The sequence below is a fragment of the Bombina bombina genome, chromosome 2 (genome assembly GCF_027579735.1).
Source record: "Bombina bombina isolate aBomBom1 chromosome 2, aBomBom1.pri, whole genome shotgun sequence".
NCBI lineage: Eukaryota > Metazoa > Chordata > Amphibia > Anura > Bombinatoridae > Bombina > Bombina bombina.
The window spans coordinates 15,103,433-15,126,233 of NC_069500.1; the positions used below are offsets into that span (position 1 = coordinate 15,103,433).

General features: G+C 41.1%; 1 protein-coding gene across 2 annotated transcripts in view; it reads left to right on the forward strand.

The window, feature by feature from the left end:
* The window catches only part of LOC128648365 (dual specificity testis-specific protein kinase 1), a 288,549-nt gene extending 267,840 nt beyond the window's left edge, over positions 1-20,709 (forward strand). For both annotated transcript variants that reach the window (XM_053700962.1, XM_053700963.1), the window contains exon 10: positions 17,061-20,709. In XM_053700962.1, the coding sequence (XP_053556937.1) occupies positions 17,061-18,661 (1,601 nt within the window). In that variant the 3' untranslated portion in view covers positions 18,662-20,709. The remainder of the gene's footprint in view (positions 1-17,060) is intronic.
* The last annotated feature ends 2,092 nt before the right edge of the window (positions 20,710-22,801 follow it).

The following is a 22,801-nucleotide window of genomic DNA, read 5'->3' on the forward strand; positions in this document are numbered from 1 at the left end:
TAGAGTCTTTCTGCGAAACCTTCCAGACTCATATCAACAGCTCCTAAGCATTCAGCTTTGACGAGTTTCGCTGCCTGCTTTTCTTCACTCAAGTCCATGTCAGAAGCAATACTACAGTCTGTCACACTTGAAGAACCGTGTTTCTGTTCTATGGCATAGATTCCGGTAAGATCGTTTCATTTTTTACACATATGTTAACACTAGAAGACTGGGTCACAGTGGGACTCCTTTATCTTTATGGAATCAAAGGTCAATATCTCCTGAGGGGGATTATTGAACATTGGGGGTGTTAATCATATTGTTTATGCGATTTATGCTGCTTATATGTGTGAGATATTTTGGACTCATAGGCTGATATTGAACGTACAGGTTGCTCCTTTACTTTAAGAGCTGCGCAGTTTTATTAAGCTTGGTGCGTTTTTCCTTTAGCAGGGGCAGTCCTGCTTTGCACAACATGTGACCGGGAGTGGTCACGGTTTCCATTTCCTATTCCTGACGGAGTGACTACGGAGAGGAGCGAGTTTCTCTACATTGTCTGGGTCATAGGAGGTGGTGAGTGCCCCAGCCATTGAGGGTATAGGTTCCGGTTGTCTTTTCTTTAATGATATAAAGTTACCTAGTTATGGAGGATTCTGATTTTCTAGAGGATGAGACCTCTACGACAGAATTTGATACCTGTTTATATTGTGAGGAGGCCCGGGTAATCTAGCCCTTTTAATTATGTTCCATATGCCACAACAGGGTGTTTCATCGACCAATGTTAAGATGTTAGATGCCACTGAGCCTTAATCCCGTGAGGTGTGTCCCCTACATTCATCTGATCCTACACGTGCTGCTTCCCCTTGCACCACTAATCCTCCACCTGGAGGGAGCCTTTTTCCACCAGACGTTACTGCGCAGTTCAGTATGGCGATGTCTGCGGCCTTAGCCATTTTGCCACGTACAGCTACATGCAAACGAAGAGTTAATCCATGCACTCCTGCCCAGCGAGCATCATGTAAATTGACGGTTGTATCTGATCAGTCATCTGAGGATGGGGTTCTCTTTGAGGCTTCAGAGTACGGAACTTCTGGGTCGGAGTCTGCTGCTTCCATTACTCCGGCAGAAGAGGATTTCGCCTTTAGATTTAAGGTAGCACGCCTGCGTTTCCTTCTAAGAGAAGTTTTGACGATATTAGAGATTCCTAGTACTGATCTACCAGTCGAATCTCAGAGCCCTAAATCAGAGGGCGATTTGGATTAAGGTGGGTGGGGAAGGATGGAGACCCTCTTCCTACCTTTTTAAGATTCCCAGTTCCGAGCTCTATAGGGGGGTTGTGTTGCCCATCCCTATTTGGCTATCACTTTTTTTGTTCGCTTTCCTATCGTTTACTATTCCGTTTAATAGAGCTCTGGGTTGTTGGTTTTTTTTTCAAAACTATTTTTTATTGTTTGGAGTATCTTGGAACATTACAATAAAATGTACATTCAATATTATCATGCAGAGTACAGTGTGTTACATGATTTGACAGTAAGCATTACATACAGTTGTATTTCAGAGCACATGAGAACCAAATAAAACAAAATCAAATCGTTTCCAGTGCCTTCATCTGTCTGACTCTACACTCAAGATTTACGAACACTTTCTTTTTTTTTTTTTACAAACACTTTTTTTTTTTTTTTTTACTTTTATTGCTTAACCAAACTGTACTGAACCAACCCACCTGGTCTTAACTCCCTCACTTTTAACTAGTGATTACTATCTTCTTAAAATATACACCATTTCCCCTTAAGCTGTTCTTCTAAGATATATGTGGTTGACGCAAATGGTGTAACTATCTGTCTTTGCAGACCAATGGCTAGTGCGACTATGTACTTTTCCCATTTCTTAAAAAATTGTCTGACCCGAACTGACATATCACCCTTTACATCCGCCTGTTCAACAAACAACTGCTTGGTTAATGATGCTTTAAAGAGCTGCAGTGTTGGGGCTCTGTCACTTAACCAGTGCTTCAAAATAAATTTTCTGGCTAATAACAACACATTGTTTACTTGTCTGTCGTGATTTAGGCCCACTTCATTCCCCATCAATAATAAAACCCCTTTCCAGTCAAACTGGACCTCGATGTCTATCACATTTTGCAGCCAGTACTCAATCTGTTTCCAAAATCTTACCAATTTAGGGCAGCGCCAAAACAGGTGCTCATAAGTTGGATCTGGGTGTGAACATTTCCTGCATATGTTTGTCTCTGAGGTTGTCCATTTAGCCCATTGTCTTGGGGTGATGTATGCCCTATGTAACAGTTTATAGTGTGTTTCCCTCATGTCTGCTGATATCGTGGCAGCCCTAGCTCTTTCAAAACACGAAATCACTTCCTCTTTTTCTATTGTGAGCTGGTCTCCCGCTCTCCACTGCTGCACAACTCTGTCCTATGCTAAATCTGACTTTGCCGCTACCAGAAGATTATATTGAAATGTTATTGAACTGTATCCCTATTTGGCCAATGATTGCAGCGTGTCCCAATGTGTTGTGTCCCATATAGAGTTATCTATTCTGATCAAGGAGTTAACGTAGTGTTTGGTTTGTAAATATGCAAAGTATTGCCTCTGCGGTATCTGATTTTTTTCTTTTATCTGATCGAAAGTTAGAACGCATTTATTTACCTTGTCCAATAATTGTCCCACCAGTCTAAGACCTCTCGACTCCCATTGTTTGTATGGCCCCCCTGTGAGTCCCGGAATAAATTCCAGATTTCCCCTAATCGGTTTCAGCTTAGTGTCTGAACCGTTTTTACCCCATTCCATAGACATTTTTCTCCAATCAAGAATTGGCCCTTTGAAAAGCAAGTTGTTCCTAACCTGGTCTGGGAGCTGTGCTAGTTTAAAGAAAGGGAGAGATGCTAATGTCAACGGGGCAACAATCTCTTCTTCTAGATCTTCATGTGTAAATTTACCAATCCCTGTCACCCAGTCCAACGCTACTTTAGAGAGTGCCGCCCAATTATACCATTTTATATTTGGCACTCTAAAACCTCCTTGGCTTGTGGTATTAAAAAGCTTATAAAGTCTGATGCGTTTCTTTTTACCCTGCCACAAGAATCTCGAATACGCTGAGTGTATTGTGGTAATGTTTTTGCGGGTTAACAGCAGGGGGAGTGCCTGCATCACAAACGGCAAGCCAGGGAAGACCACCATTTTAATTATGCTCACCCTGCCCATCAGGGATAGTAGCAGGCTTATCCACTTCCTCAAGGTCTCTTCCGTGTTTTTTACTTTAGGGGTGACGTTAAGTGTATACCACTGAGAGGGGTCTGTCGCTATCTGGATACCCAAGTATCTGAATGAGTGTGTCACTGTCTTGAATTGTGAATCTAGCGTAGAATCCTCCTTTTTCCTACGTAACCACAGTAACTCTGATTTTTCCACATTTACTTTAAACCCTGAAAAGCTACCAAACCTCCCTATCTTTGTCATTATTGTTGGAATAGCTCTATTTGGGTCTTGTACAAACAGTAACATGTCGTCCGCATATAGCGAGATTTTAACCTTAACAGAATGAATCTAAATACCCTCTAATATGTCCCTAAGATGGATGGCCAGTGGCTCTATAGCCAAATCAAATAATAGGGGCGATAGCGGGCAGCCCTGCCTAGTACCTCTCTCAAGCAAGAAGGGGGCAGACAGGTGTCCATTCACTATCTGTGAGGCCTTTGGACTAATATTCAATTTATGTATCAGATTCACAAAATCCCCCCCTGTCAAACAGGTATGTCCACTCCACCCTGTCGAACACTTTCTCCATGTCTAGTTACAGGAGACAGGCGTCCGACAGTTCCTCCCTTCATCCCCCCTTTATCTCCCGCCCAGTAGTGGTTAACGACCGCCAGCACCTTTCTGATGTTCGTGCAACTGGTGAGGCAGGAAACGCGTCAGCAGAAGGATCTCTCTGTTTGCTGTGCCAGGTCTGTTTTATGAATTACCAATAAAATATACGTTTTACTATACCCACATTTATCTCTCTCTCCTTCCTACACTGGAACTGTGAATCTGTTTGGTAATTTTATTTGCTCCCAGAATTGTTCCTGTATGTGTGTGTCCGCTTCCTGTTTTCTATATAATAGGTGGTAGTATTCCCTTAGTATGTCCATAATCTTAGATGTACTCGTCACTCTAACCTCCCCCTTACGCATAGCTTGTATATAAGACCTGGGCGTGCACGTTTTTACTATATTGGCTAGTAATTTACCTGGCTTGTTCCCCATCCTATAAAATATCCCCTGTCTGTGTGTGTTATAAGTTTCCTCCAGCGACTGTAAATAAGTATCCCTCTCTTGTTTGTTTTCATAATAAGCAGTTCGTGTTTCATATGTGGGGCTATTCAGGTAGGTACAATACGTAGTGGTCACCTTATTCGTTAATCGCTCTAGTGTTTTATTTTTGTTTCTACAATGAGTAGCAGTGTACAATGTTATCTCCCCCTTCATTACTGCTTTAGAAGCATGCCAGTATAGATCTTCCCTACAACGTGCGTCTACATTATGTGTCGCATATTCATTCCACGCAGCCTGTGTGTTTTGAAGTCCTGACTGTGGGCTAGAAACTTGGGGAATTTCCAGGAAGACTTGTGTGAACTATCCGGGGCCCCTCCCAATGTCAACCATATAGGAGAGTGATCTGAGATCATTACCGTAGATATACCTACATCTATTACATCTGCATTGATCATAGGGGATGTGAGAAAGTAATCTTTTTTTTTTTTTTTTTTTTTAATATTTATTTATTATCGGCAGGGTGATTTTGAATACAAGGTCTCCACCATACCCGGCAGAGTGCAATTTATACATAAAAAAACAGCTACAATTGGATCCAGAACACTTTTAAACAAATGCATAAAGAAAGAATAACATCACCCTGACATTTCTAGCAAATTACATAAACACATAAACATAGGTAAATAATCTTTTAGATAATAAGACCTTATATGGATTTCATTGTATACACATTTTTGCCATAACAAGACAGAAAAGGAAAAATCACATATACAAAAACATAAAGCAAAACAACAACCCATCTCTTATTCAGGGACGCAGCCCTTTAACAGGAATATACATAGACATCCTATTACATATTACATCTCTAACAGTTTAACTTTCTTCCAGACCTTATATGGTATGAATCTATGAACTAGATCTCTTTCCTAATCCTGCGACCTTTGATATATCTATAGCGGAAAAAAAAAACCTGCCTCTCTCATCAAACTTTCTACATATAATACCCTCATCCTAAGTATTTATTTCTACGGACGTACCCAAGCCCATTCTTGGGGGAGAGCAATTTTCAATATGAGTAACATGAATTCAGGAGAATTGTGTAGGGGTAGTATAAATTGCTTTTGTGCAGTTAATGGCTTTTCCCTTATTAATTTTAACCATTTTGAGAAAAAGATTGTAAGTCTCCCTATTATGATCGGTGTATCTGCTGTGGTCATTAATGTATCTTGTAGTCGTTTCCAAAAGTTTTTTTTCCCATTATTGGGACCATATACACTACACAGGTGGTATCTATTGCCTCGGAAGACCACTTCTAGCAGAATGTATCTACCTTCAGCAACTATAATCTCTTTGGTGACATTAATATTAAGTCCTTTTCTAAACAGTATTGCTACTCCCCTCTTCCTTCCCGTGTCAGGCGTGAATATCACCTTTTCTACCCAGCTTCTCTGCAATTTAGCATGTTCTAGCTCCGTGAGATGCGTTTCCTGCAGGAGGGCCACATCTGCCCGCATTGTGTTGAGGCGCGTAAGGATGATAGATCATAGACGTGATCCCCCCCACATTCCACGCAACCAACTTTAATTTACAGCCCGGTTCAGAGCTCTGGGTTTTAATTGGAAAATCTTTTTTTGAAGATGTTTCATCATGAGGAATATCTTATGTTCTGACGACTTTGGTTGTTGCAGTTTTCTGGAGACTTCCAATTGAAACATCTCTGTCTCGTTTCGAGGGGATGGTTACCTCGATATCTTCTAGAAAGAATTAAGGCCTTAGAGCTTATAATTCTTTTATCTGGGACTTTTGCAGATTATTTGCCCCAAAGCTTAGGGCTTCAGGTTTTTTCTGTTCAGGCCTTGTATCACTTCTGCATGAAATCTTTCCTTCTGCTTGAGAGAGCGATTTTATTTGGTTCCGCTATTCCACTGTTTTACTGTTTGATGAGAAAGCGAATCTAAGAGAAATGTTTCTTTCTATTAGTCTTTTAGTGTGGTTATTGCCCAGCATCAGAAACCTCTGCTAAGCCGGAGCAATCCAAGGGTTTTTGGAAGCAGTCTCAGTCCTGGTATAGATCCAAGCAGAGTATAGGCCCGCCGAATCTAGACTGGCAGGAGGGGGCAGTCCCAGGTCCTATCTTGGATCGCGTTGGGGACAATCTATCGCTCTTTCAGTTGCTTTGTTCAGGGACGTACCAGATCCATGGGTCTTAGAGGTCATAGCTAGGCTTCAATTCTCAGCCTCCCAGGGCAGTTTCCTTCTTTTGATCCAGTGAGAGAGGGGTGCTTTTTCATAAGGGTTTTTTTCTCCTTTGGAGTCATTATTCCGGTGTCTATCACGGAGTGAGGTTTGGGATATCATTCAAACCGTTATTTTTATGGTCCCATAGAGGGAGGGGCCTCCTGTCCTTTTGGGATTCTAAAGCTTATGTCTCCTTGTTCCTGAGGGAGACTATAAAGTCCACTCTACCCTTGGTACGGGAAGAGCATTGCAGGTCCACTGTTGAGGAAGGGTATCATACCTTTTTCTTCCTCCTCAGGGAACATTTCCGGTTCCTAAGGTTGACGTTTCTGGATCAACATTTCCAGTACATTGCTCCTCCGTTTCGGTCTTGGAGCCTTTTAGGAATCGAGGGACTCTTTGTCAGTTGCCAGAATCCAGATCTAGCGGTAGATTCCCTTGTCTAGACGATTCTGATTCAATCGCCATCATCTCGTCTGATAGAAGAACATTAGGAATTTCATCCGTCTTCCTCGATCCTAAGAGTTGGAGGAAATCTAGACGAGAGTTCTCTGGTGTTAGGCACCAGGGTGGGTTCCTGGATGCTATGTTAGTCTGCATAGACATGAAGACCTTTCTATCTGACTTGTGAAGTTATGAGTTACCTTAATCGGGTTGTGCCTCCTTCAGGCCATCGCTGGCTCTATGTTTTGGTGGTATTGATGGTCATGTGGGCCATCTTGAACTTCATTCTTTTTACCAGGTCTCATCTCAGCAGAGACTCGGTGTATGCTGAGGCAGTGGAGTGGTGCTGTTTTTCGAATTAGTCTTAACAGATTTACCTGGACTACTAGTTGAGAGAATCACTCTTTTTAGTGTCTTTGTCCTGAGGGACATTTTCTTAATTCATCCGGGCCAATTTTGACTTTGGTCGCTAGCCCGTATGGAGGGTGATATAGGGTCCGTGGTTTCAGGAGGTTTCCGTACCGATTACTTTTTGGATCTGGTTAGTCCCAGTTTAAAGATTCTAGTCTGTCTTACTCTTGGTGGCTTAGAACTCCATCTGAGGAGAAAGAGAGGCTGCCTAGCGATGTGGGTAGCATCTCGGGTTTGGTAGTGGCCAGAGGCCCACTACTGATCACTATCAGCGATCCACTCTCCAGGGGTGGTCATCCGGTACAGATGTTCCTTAGAGACATTCCCATTATCTGGGGATAAGGTCTTCATCCGAGGGGTTTTCGGATATTTTACTCTCGAAGGGGACGCCGGATGAAAATCTTAGGACGTCCTGTTTCTATACCAAGTTACCCGCAGATTGGTTGTGGTTTGGGATCCTCAGGCGGAGCTAATGGATGCATTAGCGGTGCCTTGGAAGTTCAATACAAATTTTTCTTTTTTCTGCCATAGCACTCCTTCCTCGAGTGGTGGCTCAATCCTAGCAGGAGCAGACATCGGTGATTCTGCTTGCTCCGTCGCGGCCGCGAAGATCGTGTTTTGCGGTCTTTTAATGGGTATGTCATCTTCCCCTCCATGAGGGTTACCTTGTGGCAGGGAACTTCTGTAACAAGGCCCTTTTGCTTCATCAGATCTTATTTCTCTGGGGCGGACTGCCTGGAGATTATGCTTGGTCTTAGCCAGGGGAGTTTTTTCAGAGAGGTTATGGTCCTCTCCTTCAAGCGCGTAAGCTGGTTCCTCGTCATCTATCTTACGGTGTAGAGGACCTCTTTCTTCTGTGAAGAGCGTGGTTAGTCCGTGCACTCTATCAAGTATACCAGGATTCTTCCCTTCCTCCAGGATGGTCTGGAAAATTGGTCTTTTAATTAGTTTCCTTGTTGTAACAGTTTTGGTCCTGTCTGTTTACTATCCAGAGGCTCTCTGAGCTTCCGAATGTACATTTTTGGGTTAGGACTCTGAATACGATCAGGCAGAGGTGTCGATCTGATGCCACTCTTTGGAGCTTAAAACTTGTTCTTAAGGTTTTTCTTTGGACTCCTTTTGAGCCTCAGCATGAGGTTGCCATTAATTGTTATATTGGAAGATTCCTTCCGTCTATTATTGCTTCTGCGTGCAGAAGTCTGAGATGCGACCTTCCTTATATGGTGTTTCACGATAATAGGGCTGTTTTTCGAACCTAGTTAGGATTTCCTTCTAAGGTCATGTCAATTCGCAACTTCAATCATGAGATTGTGGTTCCTTTCTTATGTGCTATTCCTTCTTCTTGAAGGAAAGTTTACTACATAATATGGATTTGTACCTTAAGGCTACTTAGGAACAGGCTGATTTTTTTCTCTGTTTATTATCTATATGGGAAGCGTAAGGGTCGGAAGGCATCTTCGATTTCCTTATCTGTTAGTTGAGGAGTATCATCCGCTTGGCATAGCAGACAACGGGACACAAGCCTCCTCAGAGGATTACGGCTCGTTCTACGAAAGCAGTGTCATCCTTTTGAGCCTTTTAAAATGAGGCCTTCATGGATCAGATATATAGGGCGGTTATCAGGCCCTCATTACATTATTTCCAAAATGTTTAATCTAAATTATTTGCTTCTGTGGAAGCAGCCTTCGGGAGAAAGGATTTTACAGGCTGTGGTGCCCCTTTTAGATGGGGGCCGCCTCTCCTTTTTGCCCTTCCGTTAGCATTCAGTGTCCTCTGGAGCTTTGGTAAAATTTTCCAAAAGTAAGGAATGCAGCTGTGGACTCTCCCTGTACAGAAGGAAAGGAAATTATCAGGTAAGCATAATTTGTTTTTCGGATTATATTTCCATTTTAGACATAATTTAAGACTAAGCTAGGGGGCGGAGCCAACTGAGCTACAGGGAAGGCGCAAGTCTCTGGAGCTCTGGTGAAAAACGGCATAAAAACCAGATTTTTACAGCTAAAAAAAACGAAATTCAGGCTCAACAACTCGCCCATAAGGGAGTGAGACATAATACAACACGAAAACTGACTAAAAAATTAGAAGATCGATCATAAGTAAAAAAACGCTAAAGCAGCTCCGAAACAAAAGCAGGAAAGTCCGCGGTTGCGGCCTACACCGGACGGAGCGAAAATACAGGCCTCGGCTTTGAAGACTTTGCGGTAAGAAACACATACACCCCATCTCCTAGTGACTTTCCCTAACAAACTGTACAGACTGATCTAGGCCCAAACCGGCCTACAGGGAGGTTGCAACAGAGGCTTGGGCCTGAGGTTTGAACTAAGACGCACCACAGGGGAAAGATACTTTAATCATCCTTAGGGGACACTTTTACCCCGGAACGGATAGCCTAAGAAGCAGAGCATTTATAGACCCCTAATCTATCGCACAAACTTAACAATCTCAACATCTCAAGAAGTGGAAAGCCTCCATTTTACTCACCTCCCCACAGCATATAAGCCACTACAGGCAGCCAACCTAACTGCTGTACATATATATAGTGCCATCCTACACAATACAGCAAACTCCCTCCACCTGTCCCTTACTAACAGATGTAGCTTCCTTGACCTGGTCAGCTAAACTTTTTGTGACGCTGACATGGAGAAGTTTGGGGAAGCAATTTTAAGGGACCTATGATCTATAACTGTAAACCACAATCTAGGCCATAAAGAAAGCCTGATTTGGCAGGAGCTAACAACCCTTCTCAATGCTATGCAGCAATAAATGCCATGAAATGACATCCTAAGAGGATGGGCCGCGGCAATTAAACTAATAATAAACAGAGGAACCTACAATAAGCAGAAGTATATCACCTATATGACATAAAATAATACTAGGATCTCACTCTATCAACATAAGCATTTCTTCATTACCTTCATCATGAAGAATAAGTCTCAAACAGTCAAATACTGTCTCTCACGGTCCCAATCACGACAGAAAACAATTGAGGCCTCCATGACCCCTACAGTGCATAACCTACCTTCGACAACAGACGAGCAAATGGAGACCCCACAACTTTCCACACCAAATAAAGACCTGCTTGTTCACATTAAAGCACTGTTTCAAGAGGAGCTTAAGATGGCACTAAAAGACCTTAGTGACAGCAAAGATATTTATTTGTGAGACAGCAGGACAAACAGCAACGTTTCGAGACTTCTGTCTCTTTGTCATCGCTATCCTGACCTTGGAAGCAGGTCATTGTGACTTTGCAGGATAGCACCTGTGTGCTGGACTTTGCTCTATTTCTTCACTAAAAGACCTTAGACAAGACATAATCGACATCGGCGGACGCACCACTGAACTAGAGGAGAAGCTAGATGATGTAGTAGAAGAAATACCTAATATACACAATATACTAAGAGATCAAGAAATTCAGATACAGAGATTGGAAGACCAAGTTGAGGACCTTGAAAATCGGTCCAGGCGATCCAATATCTGCATAAGAAACTTAGCAGAAAACTACACCAACCTTCCTGAAACCCTAATGAAACTGTTTCATCAGCTTCTCTTAGATGTTGACAACATGTTCCTGATGGACAGAGCACACAGGGCCTTTTCAAGGCCACCACAGCCCTCTATGGCCAGAGATATCATAGTAAAACTCCACTATTATCATATCAAAGAACAACTCATCAAAGCAGCAAGACTATAATCTACTCTTTCATTTGAAGGGCAACAGATTCAAATATATACAGATCTTGCTCCTGCCACACTTCGGAGGCGAAGAGAATTTAAACCCATCTTTATGTCTCTCAATAATTTCCAGATCAAATATAGATGGAACTTCCCTTTCCGCCTAATCTTCACAGATCAGAATTTCACCTACCCATGCACAACACCAGAGGAAGGACAAAGATTAATGAAGAAACTACATCTTACTGCAGACCAACAAGAACAGTCCTTACAGCCCCTACCCAAAACCACAAAGAAAAATATTTAAAAGAGAATGGACACCCGTGACCAGACAAAAAAAGTCAAGAAAGGACACTAAAGACCCTAAAACACCAGGGGACGAAGATGAGTGTTCACCAACTTGACTTAAGTATCCTTATCTTTTGTTATTTCACACTCTGTTACTATAGTTGAGAGACACTCAGATTGAAGGTTGACAACTATGTTCACTGAATAATTTCAAGTTATACTACCTAGGTGTATTGGATACACTTCGATATGTCTTACTAATTAATATTTAATGAAGAATGGCATACTACTGCTCCTACTGCTCCTACCCTTCCGCGCAAGCGAAAAACATTTCTTCCTGCCCCCCCATGGCCTTACCTACGATCCCTTTTCTCCCCCCTTTCTCTTCTCCCCCCCTTCTCTTCTCCCCCCCCCCCAATCCCCTCTCCTACCCCCCAAAAAAAATGCTGCAAATTCTTAAACAACCTACCACTGAAACCATAGATCTCATAGGCATTAATACACCCACCATACATGGAACCCATTAAAATCATATCACATGATGTGAGGGGCTTTCATTCCAATGTCAAAAGAAAGAAAGCGATCACTGAATATAAATCCCTTAAAGCGCATATTGTACTATTACAAGAAACGCACTTCACTAAAACAAATACACCCAGGTATTGGGACAAAATATTCCCTCAACAATATGTAAGCACTAAAAAACACAGAGGAGTTTCTGTATTACTTCACACATCCCTTAACTTCAGGGAAGAAGAAATAATCACAGATAAAGAAGGATAATACCTTATAGTTAAGGGCTTATTTCACAACATCCCCATTATCATCTATAACATTTATGCACCAAATGAGAATCAGGCACCTTTCATCTCTAAAATCAATAAACTGCTCACTTGATGGAAGAAGCATTGCCTGATAGTTGGAGGTGACTTTTATCTGACCCTTAATAACCAACTTGATAGATCTAAACAAATTACACCTGGAACCCAGAGATCAGAACACAACCACAGATTATTAGGCGACTTTGTACTCGACCATAACTTAATAGATGCCTGGAGGTCAAGGAATAAAAAAAAACAGAGACTACACATATTACTCAGCAGCCTACAACTCACACTCGAGAATTGATTATATTCTACTAAGCCAAACATTGATCCCTTCACTAACGCAAGCATACATTCATCCATGCCCTTGGTCCGACCATGCCATAGTCGAGGCTCATCTTCACGGCATTATAACACATAATAGAACCCGTTCATGGGTGCTTAATCCTATGCTACTGGGGGATCCAATTGTCTTACAAAAACTCCAAAACGACATTAAACATTTTATAGCGACAAACCAGGACACTACAGATAATCCATTTCACACCTGGGGTGCTCTAAAGTCATTAGTCAGAGGAAACCTTATAAGCGAATCGGCAAAACAAACTAGAACCAATAGGGCAAGAATAGAAACTCTCAAGACTGAAATTAGACAACTAAAGACAGAGGAGTTAGCTTCTTTACAGAAGAAAAAGTCACAACTCTTTACGCAAAAAAGTAAGGAACTTGACGACTTACAAATGAAGCCACTAGATCCATTAAACTCTTAGATACACACTACTTTATACACTCTAATAAACCGGACAGAATGTTAGCAACAAATTGAAAGAGATAACAAGAGCTTCCTCAGTTCCCCAAATATAAACTCCTACAGGATGCACGTCAAATGACCCTTTTGAGATATCAAACACATTTGCAGATTTCTATCAGACCCTATATAATTCTAGGTAATTCTAGGTAACTTTCTAGATGACAGCAAATTACCCTCCCTCACTGAAGACAATAGGAACAATCTCAATTTTCCTATAACCCTCTCAGAGGTCCTGACAGCTATTAAGAACTCAAAAACCAATAAACCGGGCCCTGATGGATACACAGGCATTTTCTATAAAACGCTTAAAAACATCTTAGCACCGCAACTAGTTTCCATATTTAATGCTATAATGCAGGGCAGCAAAATCCCCAGTGAAATGCTCCTAGCTAGAATTTCGGTGATCCCCAAGCCGGGTAATAGCAAACAATGCTGTAAGAACAACAGGCCTATCTCCCTAATAAACCATGACATTAAACTCTTCACAAAAATCCTAGCTAACAGATTGAATGACCCACTGACAAGATTAATCCATACTGACCAGGTCGGATTCAGCAAAGCACGGGAAGCCCCAGATAATATCCGGAAGGTCATAGACCTGGTGAATTATGCTTCGGTCAACAGAGTGCCTTCTCTGCTCCTGTCATTGGATGCAGAGAAGGCATTCAACAGAGTAAATTGGAACTATATGCATGCTTTACTTACGAAGATTGGAATAAAGGGCGAGTTTCGTTTTGCAATCTCATCCCTGTACTCCACCCCTGCAGCTTTCATAAGATTAGCAGGTTACCAATCTAGGACTTTTACAATCCGTAATGGAACCAGACAGGGGTGCCCACTATCACCATTACTTTATGCGCTGTGTATCGAGCCTCTGGCTATCAAAATAAGAGATTTTACAGACATAACGGGAATACACATAGAATCTAGACAATACAAAATGGCCTTATTTGCGGATGACGTCATTTTGACACTGACGAAGCCCCTTTTATCATTACCCCCGCTGTACTCTTTGCTGAAGCGATTTAGCGTTTTATCAGGCTATAAAATAAATGATGACAAGTGCGACGCAATAGGCATTCTTATACCAAATACCACCAAAAAAATACTCTAGATTAATTTCTCCTTTAAATGGGCAAATAAACATGTCAAATATTTAGGAATAAATATCCCAGCTGATACTCATAATTTATATCGGTATAACTATAAACCCTTACTGACCCATATTAGACAACTCATGGCTAAATGGTCCAAATACAAAATCTCCCTCATTGGACGAATTGTAGCTACTAAAATGACGACTCTACCAAGACTGTTATATCTATTCAGATCACTGCCCATTTCAGTACAACTTATTGACCTACAAACCATACAGAAAGATATTCAGGCCTTTATCTGGAATAGCAAAAGAGCAAGGATCAACAGACAAACATTAACTAGACATAGATCAGGAGGAGGGTTAGGCCACACCTTATTTCTTACTACTATGCTGCCAGAATGACTCAAACTGCCCTATGGCATAATAGGTCAGATGACATTCAGTGGAGACAACTAGAAGCTGACATGGTGGGAACAGACGACATAGCCAAACTTCTATGGACAGCCAAGATAAATAGACCACAGAGGGGGAAAAGCTATATAGCCATAGCACACACTCTGTTTATATGGGACAGAACCATCAAACTTTTTCCAAATCACCTGCCACTCCACTGATAAACTTAAATTCCTCATTAGACCAAATAGTGCAAAGCAAGTGAAGAAGCCTATACAGAATAGCAGATGCTTTTATCAATGACAAGCTCCTCACAATACAACAATACAATGACTTGGACCCAACGGACACTAACACTTGGTTTCATTATTTCCAACTGAGATCAAGGGTAGTAGAGGTCTTAGGAACACCTTTTTAAATGTGTTGCCTATCCAAACACAGACCGAAGAGGTCAATAGCTAGACTATACCCCATATTCCACAAATCAGACTCCATCACTAAAACAGCCCTCATGTGTAAATGGGAAAATGAACTGGGTAGGGAATGGCCAGCTCAGACATGGGTGGATACCCTACATAAAGGGACCTCATTCACCATCAGCTCCCAACTACAAGAAAACTACATAAAGTCAGCATTTAGATGGTATCTATACCCCACTAGATTAAATAAGATGGGGGGGGGGGAAGAACAATACACTTTGCTTTAGAGGATGTAAGGAAGAAGGAATATATTTGCACACATGGTGGAACTGTAGTAAAATGCAACCCTTTTGAAAAGACACAGTTAGTTACTAAAAGAGGTTTTTGAAAAAGAGAGAGCTTCTTCCTGAGCACGCACTTCTACACTTCCCACTTACGGGACACACCAATTACCAAAATAAGCTGATGGCATTACTATGCACAGCCACCAGAATGTGCCTTGCCAAATAATAGATAGATCAAATCTATGAGATGTCTAGCTTATTGGCAGACCTAACAGCAACTAAAGACCAATTCCTTGCCGTATAGGAACCCTGGATTATTTACACCGAAGCTAGAAGAAGCCGCACTTAGATTAAAGAAGGAGAGCACCCCTATAGATAGTAGGGATGCACCGAAATGAAAATTCTGGACCGAAACTGATACCGAAAATTCAGGATGCCACTGGCCGAAAACCAAAACGAAACCGAAATATTTTTTTTCTTTTTTTAACTATAGTGTGTAGCTGAGAGAGCTTGTAGGCGGGAAAGCTCTAACAAATGGACGTGGAAACTTGTACCGTAGGGCGTGATCTGCAGTGAAACTGGAGCTCTATAAGGGAGAGCGTGGTTATAGCCAGACAACAATACAAGGTGGACATGTGTTTTGTTTTTGGGTGTAGTTATCCGTGCGATGGGCGTGGCTGCACCTGATCGTCTCTCATCGTATCTCCGCCTAGTTCCTGGTTCGGGTCTCTCACTGACCGGAGCCCCAAATGGAGTCTGCCTATCACCTATCACCAGGACCACCGGACTTAGCTACAACCTTACGTGCAAGATGGTTATAGAAAGTTACTGTGCTTTTTTGTATACACTGGTGGGTGCTAATTTGTACCAACTGTGTGCGAGCTTGGGGCTTATGCATATATAGTGTGCACGCATATTTGCCTCAGGCGAAAAGAATGTCTACGCACATGAGGCTGATGTATGAGCACTGTATATAAGGCTTATAGATATTCACTGTGTGTGCTTAGGGCTGTGTCTGATAAAATCAAGTGTTTATAAACATGTTACTTATCCTCCTTTGATTACTGTATTCACTATTCAGAACTTTTGGTTTCCTTCTTAAAAAAAAAAAGGTGCTCTGCTGGTTTCAAATATCATCATGTCATGGTACTTGTGTGTGCTCTGTGTACCATGCCAGTGCTGTGTTGCTCACCTTATGCTAAGGATAGACATGTAACTCAGTAGAACAGGGGAGGGCTGTACATTTTTAGCCATTTTGGTCCTCTTTGGGCCGAAATTGGAATTGCACATTTTCGGCGGCTAAAATTTTGGTGCATCTCTAGTATTCTTCTTTATTTAGTTCTGTGTAACAGAATCAAATTTAACCGTTTTTGTTTTGTTATGAATTATCAAAATAAAGTATAGTCCTAAAAAACTATTATTATATGCAAAACAGTAAGTCAAGTAATGAACTCAAACAGCAGCTCTAGGCTGGCATCAAATTTGGAATATACTACACAATAATTTTACCGAAAATAAAAGGCAAAAGAAACGAAAAATAAAATAACAAAAAATGCATTTTTTTGGCCAAAACTTTCTGCGGCCGAAATTTCGGTGCATACCTAATAGATAGGTAACAAATACAACACTACATGTGTGCACGCTATTTAAAAGATATGCGAATACTGAGAGAGAGGTTATTTATACTCACTATTGTTTATTCTTGTTTTCTGTTTTAAATGCAATGATTAATTCTCAAATGTAAAGCGCTAAACATAATCTGATTCTAATATTAAAAAAATGCATAATATTGAGACAAAAATGTAAACAGATATGCATATGTTATTTCTTTTTTTTTTTCTTTTTGTTATTATTATTATTGAAAATAAAAGCAATTTCAACATAATTTAAGACTAAGCTGTGATTTTCTTTTTTTTTTTCTTTAATAGGGAGAAAAAGCAGTAGTTCAAACTTGGATAATTCACCAAAGCTCTGGGATCTTCCAACACCTCCTGACCAGCGCCTTTCTCGTAGCCAATCAGACATGCTCTCTCTGCAGCCTTCACACATGCACTCTCAGGACTCATTTGATGACATCTTGTGTGGCACCCCTGCACGAGTCAACCCTTTTTCACAGCGAGAGGACTTAAAGGGTGGCCGCATCAAACTTTTTGACACACCGAGTAAATCTGTAATTTCTCTGACTTTTGATCTTCCTCAACCATCATCCTACCAGCTAAACAGCCCTGTGACTCCTGAGCCTATATCAGAGGCTCAGGGTGATTTCTCCCAGCCCATTTTTAGGTCTCGACGATGTAGATCCCTCCCTTCTTCCCCTGAGATTTTCCGTAGGGGGAATACTTTAACTCCCACTTTAGAGAATATGGATCATGATGGAGCAGAAATAGATGACTGGCCTCCAGTTTTTACAAATTCAAAGAAAAGAATTAATGACTATAGAGAAAACAATCCTAAATTAAATGGAGGGAATTACTCTATGGGAGTGGATCATTTGTCTGATAGTCTAACAGAAGGTAGAGAAGAAGTTAAATCTTGTGACAAACTGGAAGCCAATGGGAAAATAATATGTGGGGAAGATCGGACATCCACAAAAAAATCTGGAGATGATGAATGGATAAAGATTAATCATGCAACAAAAAAAAGTAATAATGAAAGTTTTTTAGACTGTGTAGTAAAGTCTACAGAGGTGGTTAAGTGGAATGGGGATTGGTTTGAAGGAATCTCTGTTCCACAAAAGCGAAGCCAAGGGTGGACAGAGGAGAACCATAATGAAATCTCTGATCACTGGAGAGGCAAAGAGCTTATAATGAGTAGCTTTGAACCAGACTCTAGGACTGAAGAAAATAAGTTGATCTCAGAGTGTAAGGTCTGGAGCAGACACTGGAATCAAGACACAGAGGTAGTAGACAGACTTACCAAATTTTTTCATGTTGAAACCGGGGAAGCAATGGATTGTTCTAGCAGCCCCGATAGCACTGAAGAAAATACCTTTTGCCAGAGGTCTCAACAGTTCCAGGCCAGTGAACCATTCCTTGCTATTTCTCCCCTTCACTCTTCCTCCTCTTTGTCTCCATCATCTTCTCGCTCCCCCTCCCCGCCTGTTAGCACCTGGCAGCAGGAGCGTTTAGAGGCACCCAATAAGTTAAGCTTTTCTGTCAACAACAATGTTGTGTGCAGCAAACCCCTGGGGTGGGTAGGACTTATACACCCCCAACCTCTGGGGTCCCTGGAGGGTAATTTGTGGGAAGGCAACCTGCCAGTGTTGGGTTGTGAAGGAGTAGAGCATGAAAGTACAGCTCCTCTCCATGCATCCACCAGCTCTATTATGGACCATGAAGAGACAGTGTCCTGTCCCGCTTGCTGCCTGGGGGGATTCAGCTTTATATCGGTATGCCGACGGACTCCCCCTGACTCTTCCCGTTACCAAAATCTGAACTCTGAGACTAGTCGTGGGCTTATTCACACAGCACCTCGCCTCAGCACTCCCAGGCATGGCCCAAGCAGGAAGCTTCCAGAAGCTCAGACATAGGACTAGCAATGCTTCAGGGTTGCAAAACCAGGCTGTTTTGATGATCTCAGCCAAAAGCTTGATTTACGCACAAGTGCACGTTTGTCTAAAGATGTGGGTGTTTTGTTTACAAATTTGCATCTGTGGTAACTTCCAGTTGGTCGCTGTCCTACCCAGGTCTGCTGCATTATCATATATATAATGATCCTGTATTTTTTACTTGGAGCAGATTTTGCCTTTCCTTACGATGACCTGCACTGATAATTCCACTCTGCAGTTAGACTTCCCATGAAATAATGAGACAAAGAGAATTATGTGTAATATTTATTATTATGTAATACAATTTCTAGCAGCTGCATCTTACAATGTTGATGCTCCATGTTCCTCTCTGATGCGCTGGATTAAGTGATGCAATCATTAAAGTAATAGTAAAGTGTGTCTGTGCTTTTCAGCATTTGATAGAATTAAATTGGCTCAATTCATATCAATATTATATTTAATAAAATATTTTTGTTGGAATCACACTTATCTTTAATATCTGAAAATGTGTGCTTTCTTAGACAAACATAGGGCCCACCTGTCTAATAGATATGGTCTTACTCATTTAATTATTTCAAATTCTGAAAATCACATTGACACACTTTACCATTGCATTAAATATAAAATGTAATTTATTACAAGCATTGATGTCTTTGGTTGAATATGTATGTTTCTTGAATGTTATATAATAATTGTCTATAATGCTACTACAATTCCTACCTAGTATACTTTTTTCTGGTGATAACACATTTTGATTACTGCTTTGCATATTTACTGTGGGGCTGTGCAATGATCACTGTTGAGGTTTTTCAATACTAAAATGTGCTTATCTCCAGTTGATTGTGTCTGGCATAACAGTCACTTTTTATTACAGATGCAAATTTACAACCTGGTGTGAATGTTGCACTCTTGTGTAGATTTGCTTATGGTTTTCAATATGAGACACCACTCTTATTTAGGTGTCCTCTTTGCATCCCTCAGCCTAAAAGCACAAAAACCTCTAATAAATGCAACACCCAAAAGCAGTGTTGGTTCTTACTGTAAACCAGTCTATAAATGTCTGATTACAGATTAGGAGCAACTGACCTAACTAATCACCTCCATTTGATTTTCTTTCCCTTTTTTAAGATTATAGGTATCTGTTTAGCATGATAGCCTGTCAGCATAAGCTTTTGTGTGGACCTTTTTTTAAGTTATGCAAGGGTGTTAAGAACACAAGAAGTTATTTCTTTTTGGTAACCAGAGAGGGCACTAGGGAAGAGAAGTATTGGGTTCAGCTAATCATGCAGTGCTCTAATTGATTTGGAGCCAGTAGGATTATGCTAAATAGATTATACAGCCATTAAAAAAGGCATGGACTACTTTTAGTTAGTCTGTGCTCTTCCCCTTCACCCAAGCTTCTGTCTTACTCTAAAATCTGTCCTCAGGCAGCCCTACAGCATACTGTATTGTTGTGACCCTAATTAAGCACTTTAATCCCTTTTGTTCTTAGTTCTGCCACTGATCTTGTGTTTGTTCTTACCAAGCACTTTATGTCTTGTCACTGACTTTGCCTTAGATGGTTAGTAAGTGACTGGCCCTGTCCCAGCAATCATCTTACACCTTGTGACCTTGCTCCTGTCTTATAAAATGCACTTTATGTCTTGGCTCTCGCTTAATCCTGGAGCGGACTCCTTTGGGATCTTAAGCACTTAACCACTGTTATTTGGACCAACATCCAACCCTGTCACAGATGTACCTGTTGTCCACTCAGCCTAGCAGCAGAAATACAATTCTGATTACTATTTAGGAGCAGGCATTAGAACTACTGCAATAATTGTAGATACTGGGCACACAAATATCCATTACACACCACATATAGTTTCTATATACAGCTCTATCTTCTCAGCTACCTCCGGCACATAAATGCATATTTATCCATGTGCGTGATTGGGAGGACCTATAATAAAGTAGATAAGGGTCCCTTTCTCCAACATTGGTGTGTCCGGTCCACGGCGTCATCCATTACTTGTGGGAAATGTTCTCCCCCACAGGGAAAGGCAAGGAGAGCACACAGCAAGAGCTGTCCATATAGCTCCCCCTCTGGCTCCGCCCCCCAGTCATTCTCCTTGCCGCTCTGAACAAGTAGCATCTACCACGGGGATGGCGAGGAGTTTGTGGTGTTAGTTGTAGTTTTTTATTCTTCTATCAAGAGTTTGTTATTTAAAAATAGTGCTGGCTTGTACTATTTACTCTATAACAGAAAAGTGATGAAAATTTCTGTTTAAGAGGGCTATGATTTTAGCACAAGTAACTAAAATCCATTACTGTTACCATGCAGGACTGTTGAAACAAGAGAACTTCAGTTGGGGGTAACAGTTTGCAGACTCATCTGCTTCAGGTATGACTAGTCTCCTTCTAACAACACAGGCTAATGCTAGATGACAGTCATTTTTCCCCTCGGGAAACGGTAAGCCATTTTTCTTTCACCTCAGCAAAAAAGATAACAGGCTTCCCCTTTTTGTTTTTTATGCTGGTAGACACTGTTAGGGGCTAAATCGATTGGTTTTTATTACAATATTATACCATTTGAAATATTTTATAAGCTCACATACACTTGGGAACGTTTTTTATTGATCTGGCTTGTTTTAGACACCTAAATCTAGTCAGGAAGGCCCCTTCACTCTAGTGTGCTGAGGGAGGAAGCCTCATTTTGGCACTTCAGCTGTGCAGTTGAATTTCAAGGCAGTGCATGCAGATTCATGTGAGAGGGTCCTGTGGTTCAGAAAGTGACTCCAAAAGGCTTTTTTCTGTGAATGGTGACCCCTAAGGAAGGTAAAAAGCTGCAGCAAGGCTGTAGCTGGGATTGTGGTGTGTAAAAACGGTTAAATCCAACAATTAGCTCCGGTTTGCTTGTTTTAAGAGCTAGAGTCTCCATATTTGCTGTGCAATACTTTCTAAGCATTAAGACACTGGGGTCCAAATTTCAGAAAAATCGGATATTGCCTTCATAGTTTTTTGAACATTCAGAAATAAATGTGTCATTTTATTATTTAAAGAGACAGTAACGTTTTTGTTTAAAATCATTTTTATTGCATTGTTTGCCTGCCTAAATCTGTTTAACATGTCTGTTCCATCAGATAACCTATGTTCTGTGTGTATAGAGACAAATGTGGTTCCCCCTTCGAGTGTTTGTGATAATTGCGCCATAGCGTCCAAACAAAATCAAGACAGCTCTGTTATTTTTCATAATGTTGCCCAAGATGATTTATCTAATGAAGGTAGTGGGGATAGCTCTACATCCTCTCCTTCTGTGTCTACACCAGCTTTGCCCGCGCAGGCGACACCTAGCGCGCCAGTGCTTATTTCTATGCAACAATTATCAGCAGTAGTGGATAATTCTATAGCAAATCTTTTATCCAAACTGCCAGTTTTTCAGAGAAAGCGTGATTGTTCAGTTTTAAATACAGATAAAAAGGATGAACAATCAGACGCTGACGATGCCTTATCTATTTTACCCTCACATCAATCGGAATTGGCTGTGAGGGAAGGGCTGTCTGAGGGTGAAATTTCAGACTCAGGAAAAATTTCTCAACAAGCAGAACCTGATCTAGTGGCATTTAAGTTTAAGCTAGGACATCTCCGCGCTTTGCTTAAAGGGACACTGTACCCAATTTTTTTCTTTTGTGATTCAGATAGAGCGTGCAATTTTAAGCAACTTTCTAATTTACTCCTATTATCAATTTTTCTTCGTTCTCTTGCTATCATTATTTGAAAAAGAAGGCATCTAAGCTTTTTTTTTGGTTTCAGTACTCTGGACAGCACTTTTTTATTGGTGGATGAATTTATCCACCAATCAGCAAGGACAACCCAGGTTGTTCACCAAAAATGGGCCGGCATCTAAACTTACATTCTTGCATTTCAAATAAAGATACCAAGAGAATGAAGAAAATTTGATAATAGGAGTAAATTAGAAAGTTGCTTAAAATTTCATGCTCAATCTGAATCACGAAAGAAAAATTTTGGGTACAGTGTCCCTTTAAGGAGGTATTAGCTACTCTGGATGACTGTGATTCCATGGTAGTACCAGAGAAGTTGTGCAAATTGGACAAATTTTTAGAGGTCCCAGTGCACGACAACGCT